Source organism: Electrona antarctica, assembly GCF_951216825.1.
Source record: "Electrona antarctica genome assembly, contig: scaffold_633, whole genome shotgun sequence".
In the NCBI taxonomy this organism is placed as follows: domain Eukaryota; kingdom Metazoa; phylum Chordata; class Actinopteri; order Myctophiformes; family Myctophidae; genus Electrona; species Electrona antarctica.
This window is the reverse complement of record NW_027638368.1, coordinates 1-5,000: the sequence shown is the minus strand read 5'-3', so window position 1 is coordinate 5,000 and position 5,000 is coordinate 1. Positions and strand designations below refer to the sequence as shown.

General features: G+C 55.3%; 1 protein-coding gene across 1 annotated transcript in view; it reads left to right on the top strand.

Moving 5' to 3' along the window:
- The window catches only part of LOC306918138 (sodium-dependent serotonin transporter-like), a gene marked incomplete at both ends in the record, with an annotated part of 52,903 nt that extends 48,192 nt beyond the window's left edge, over positions 1 to 4,711 (top strand). The window contains 2 exons of the mRNA XM_079531019.1: positions 3,839 to 3,977; positions 4,577 to 4,711. Of these exons, the coding sequence (XP_079387145.1) occupies positions 3,839 to 3,977; positions 4,577 to 4,711 (274 nt within the window). The remainder of the gene's footprint in view (positions 1 to 3,838; positions 3,978 to 4,576) is intronic.
- Positions 4,712 to 5,000: the final 289 nt, after the last annotated feature.

Sequence of the window (5,000 nt, the reverse complement as noted above, 5' to 3'; positions counted from 1 at the left end):
TGTCTCCAGGTCCACCTGTCTCCAGGTCCACCTGTCTCCAGGTCTAACTGTAGTCCTCCTCCCTCCAGGCGTCATGTCCTCCAGGTCCACCTGTCTCCAGGTCTAACTGTAGTCCTCCTCCCTCCAGGCGTCATGTCCTCCAGGTCCACCTGTCTCCAGGTCCACCTGTCTCCAGGTCCACCTGTCTCCATGTCCACCTGTCTCCAGGTCCACCTGTCTCCAGGTCCACCTGTCTCCATGTCCACCTGTCTCCAGGTCCACCTGTCTCCAGGTCCACCTGTCTCCAGGTCCACCTGTCTCCATGTCCACCTGTCTCCAGGTCCACCTGTCTCCAGGTCCACCTGTCTCCAGGTCCACCTGTCTCCATGTCCACCTGTCTCCATGTCCACCTGTCTCCATGTCCACCTGTCTCCATGTCCACCTGTCTCCATGTCCACCTGTCTCCAGGTCCACCTGTCTCCATGTCCACCTGTCTCCATGTCCACCTGTCTCCAGGTCCACCTGTCTCCAGGTCCACCTGTCTCCATGTCCACCTGTCTCCATGTCCACCTGTCTCCATGTCCACCTGTCTCCAGGTCTAACTGTAGTCCTCCTCCCTCCAGGCGTCATGTCCTCCAGGTCCACCTGTCTCCATGTCCACCTGTCTCCAGGTCCACCTGTCTCCAGGTCTAACTGTAGTCCTCCTCCCTCCAGGCGTCATGTCCTCCAGGTCCACCTGTCTCCAGGTCCACCTGTCTCCAGGTCTAACTGTAGTCCTCCTCCCTCCAGGCGTCATGTCCTCCAGGTCCACCTGTCTCCATGTCCACCTGTCTCCAGGTCTAACTGTAGTCCTCCTCCCTCCAGGCGTCATGTCCTCCAGGTCCACCTGTCTCCAGGTCCACCTGTCTCCAGGTCCACCTGTCTCCAGGTCTAACTGTAGTCCTCCTCCCTCCAGGCGTCATGTCCTCCAGGTCCACCTGTCTCCAGGTCCACCTGTCTCCAGGTCTAACTGTAGTCCTCCTCCCTCCAGGCGTCATGTCCTCCAGGTCCACCTGTCTCCAGGTCTAACTGTAGTCCTCCTCTCTCCAGGCGTCATGTCCTCCAGGTCCACCTGTCTCCATGTCCACCTGTCTCCATGTCCACCTGTCTCCAGGTCTAACTGTAGTCCTCCTCCCTCCAGGCGTCATGTCCTCCAGGTCCACCTGTCTCCATGTCCACCTGTCTCCAGGTCTAACTGTAGTCCTCCTCCCTCCAGGCGTCATGTCCTCCAGGTCCACCTGTCTCCAGGTCCACCTGTCTCCAGGTCCACCTGTCTCCAGGTCTAACTGTAGTCCTCCTCCCTCCAGGCGTCATGTCCTCCAGGTCCACCTGTCTCCAGGTCTAACTGTAGTCCTCCTCCCTCCAGGCGTCATGTCCTCCAGGTCCACCTGTCTCCAGGTCTAACTGTAGTCCTCCTCTCTCCAGGCGTCATGTCCTCCAGGTCCACCTGTCTCCATGTCCACCTGTCTCCATGTCCACCTGTCTCCAGGTCTAACTGTAGTCCTCCTCCCTCCAGGCGTCATGTCCTCCAGGTCCACCTGTCTCCATGTCCACCTGTCTCCAGGTCCACCTGTCTCCAGGTCTAACTGTAGTCCTCCTCCCTCCAGGCGTCATGTCCTCCAGGTCCACCTGTCTCCAGGTCTAACTGTAGTCCTCCTCCCTCCAGGCGTCATGTCCTCCAGGTCCACCTGTCTCCAGGTCCACCTGTCTCCAGGTCTAACTGTAGTCCTCCTCCCTCCAGGCGTCATGTCCTCCAGGTCCACCTGTCTCCATGTCCACCTGTCTCCAGGTCTAACTGTAGTCCTCCTCCCTCCAGGCGTCATGTCCTCCAGGTCCACCTGTCTCCATGTCCACCTGTCTCCAGGTCCACCTGTCTCCAGGTCCACCTGTCTCCAGGTCTAACTGTAGTCCTCCTCCCTCCAGGCGTCATGTCCTCCAGGTCCACCTGTCTCCAGGTCTAACTGTAGTCCTCCTCTCTCCAGGTGTCATGTCCTCCAGGTCCACCTGTCTCCAGGTCCACCTGTCTCCAGGCGTCATGTCCTCCAGGTCCACCTGTCTCCAGGTCTAACTGTAGTCCTCCTCCCTCCAGGCGTCATGTCCTCCAGGTCCACCTGTCTCCAGGTCTAACTGTAGTCCTCCTCCCTCCAGGCGTCATGTCCTCCAGGTCCACCTGTCTCCAGGTCTAACTGTAGTCCTCCTCTCTCCAGGCGTCATGTCCTCCAGGTCCACCTGTCTCCAGGTCCACCTGTCTCCAGGTCTAACTGTAGTCCTCCTCCCTCCAGGCGTCATGTCCTCCAGGTCCACCTGTCTCCAGGTATAACTGTAGTCCTCCTCCCTCCAGGCGTCATGTCCTCCAGGTCCACCTGTCTCCAGGTCCACCTGTCTCCAGGTCTAACTGTAGTCCTCCTCCCTCCAGGCGTCATGTCCTCCAGGTCCACCTGTCTCCAGGTCCACCTGTCTCCAGGTCTAACTGTAGTCCTCCTCCCTCCAGGCGTCATGTCCTCCAGGTCCACCTGTCTCCAGGTCCACCTGTCTCCAGGTCTAACTGTAGTCCTCCTCCCTCCAGGCGTCATGTCCTCCAGGTCCACCTGTCTCCAGGTCTAACTGTCTCCAGGTCTAACTGTAGTCCTCCTCCCTCCAGGCGTCATGTCCTCCAGGTCCACCTGTCTCCAGGTCCACCTGTCTCCAGGTCCACCTGTAGTCCTCCTCCCTCCAGGCGTCATGTCCTCCAGGTCCACCTGTCTCCAGGTCCACCTGTCTCCAGGTCCACCTGTCTCCAGGTCCACCTGTCTCCAGGTCTAACTGTAGTCCTCCTCTCTCCAGGCGTCATGTCCTCCAGGTCCACCTGTCTCCAGGTCTAACTGTAGTCCTCCTCTCTCCAGGCGTCATGTCCTCCAGGTCCACCTGTCTCCAGGTCTAACTGTAGTCCTCCTCTCTCCAGGCGTCATGTCCTCCAGGTCCACCTGTCTCCATGTCCACCTGTCTCCAGGTCCACCTGTCTCCAGGTCCACCTGTCTCCAGGTCCACCTGTCTCCAGGTCTAACTGTAGTCCTCCTCTCTCCAGGCGTCATGTCCTCCAGGTCCACCTGTCTCCAGGTCTAACTGTAGTCCTCCTCTCTCCAGGCGTCATGTCCTCCAGGTCCACCTGTATCCAGGTCCACCTGTCTCCAGGTCCACCTGTCTCCAGGTCTAACTGTAGTCCTCCTCCCTCCAGGCGTCATGTCCTCCAGGTCCACCTGTCTCCAGGTCCACCTGTCTCCAGGTCTAACTGTAGTCCTCCTCCCTCCAGGCGTCATGTCCTCCAGGTCCACCTGTCTCCAGGTCTAACTGTAGTCCTCCTCCCTCCAGGCGTCATGTCCTCCAGGTCCACCTGTCTCCAGGTCTAACTGTAGTCCTCCTCCCTCCAGGCGTCATGTCCTCCAGGTCCACCTGTCTCCAGGTCTAACTGTAGTCCTCCTCCCTCCAGGCGTCATGTCCTCCAGGTCCACCTGTCTCCAGGTCTAACTGTAGTCCTCCTCCCTCCAGGCGTCATGTCCTCCAGGTCCACCTGTCTCCAGGTCTAACTGTAGTCCTCCTCCCTCCAGGCGTCATGTCCTCCAGGTCCACCTGTCTCCAGGTCTAACTGTAGTCCTCCTCCCTCCAGGCGTCATGTCCTCCAGGTCCACCTGTCTCCAGGTCTAACTGTAGTCCTCCTCCCTCCAGGCGTCATGTCCTCCAGGTCCACCTGTCTCCAGGTCTAACTGTAGTCCTCCTCCCTCCAGGCGTCATGTCCTCCAGGTCCACCTGTCTCCAGGTCTAACTGTAGTCCTCCTCTCTCCAGGCGTCATGTCCTCCAGGTCCACCTGTCTCCAGGTCTCCACCAGCTGGGTTCAGTCAGCTGGAAGCTGGCTCTCTGTCTGCTCTTCATCTTCACCATCGTCTACTTCAGCATCTGGAAGGGAGTGAAGACCTCTGGGAAGGTGAGGCTGCTGTTGGCCTGTTGGGGGCGCTGTTGGCCCCCTGCGTGTTGTTGTGACTGTAAATGTGTGTATATATGTACACATTAAAATGTGTACATATATATTTATTTCCAGGTAGTGTGGGTGACCGCTACCTTCCCCTACCTGGTGCTGTACATACAGTATATATTTATGTATATATTTATATATTTATGTATATATTTATATATTTATGTATATATTTATATTTATTTCCAGGTAGTGTGGGTGACCGCTACCTTCCCTTACCTGGTGCTGTACATACAGTATATATTTATGTATATATTTATATATTTATGTATATATTTATATTTATTTCCAGGTAGTGTGGGTGACCGCTACCTTCCCTTACCTGGTGCTGTACCTACAGTATATATTTATTTATATATTTATATATTTATGTATATATTTATATATTTATGTATATATTTATATATTTATGTATATATTTATATTTATTTCCAGGTAGTGTGGGTGACCGCTACCTTCCCTTACCTGGTGCTGTACCTACAGTATATATTTATTTATATATTTATGTATATATTTATAATATTTATGTATATATTTATATATATTTCCAGGTAGTGTGGGTGACCGCTACCTTCCCCTACCTGGTGCTGCTGGTGCTGTTGGTCCGCGGAGCCACTCTGCCTGGAGCCTGGAGGGGCGTGGTCTTCTATCTCAAACCTGATTGGGTGAAACTCCTCAGCACCACAGTGAGTTGGCCAATAGCGTCATTGAACTGAATGGGAGGGGCTTTGCGTTGCCCACTCTAGGTGACGTAATAACTCTGAACACGATACGCTTGTATATACGCAATGATTAGCGAGGCGTGCTAGCAAGCTACCGTCTGTCAGAATGGGGGTTTCTGGCTGTATTAGAATGTGAGAATGCCCCGCCCCCCACGGGCACCCTGCTACTTCCTATTGGTTAGCATGTGAGAATGCCCCGCCCCCGTGGGTACTTCCTATTGGTTAGAATGTGAGAATGCCCCGCCCCCGTGGG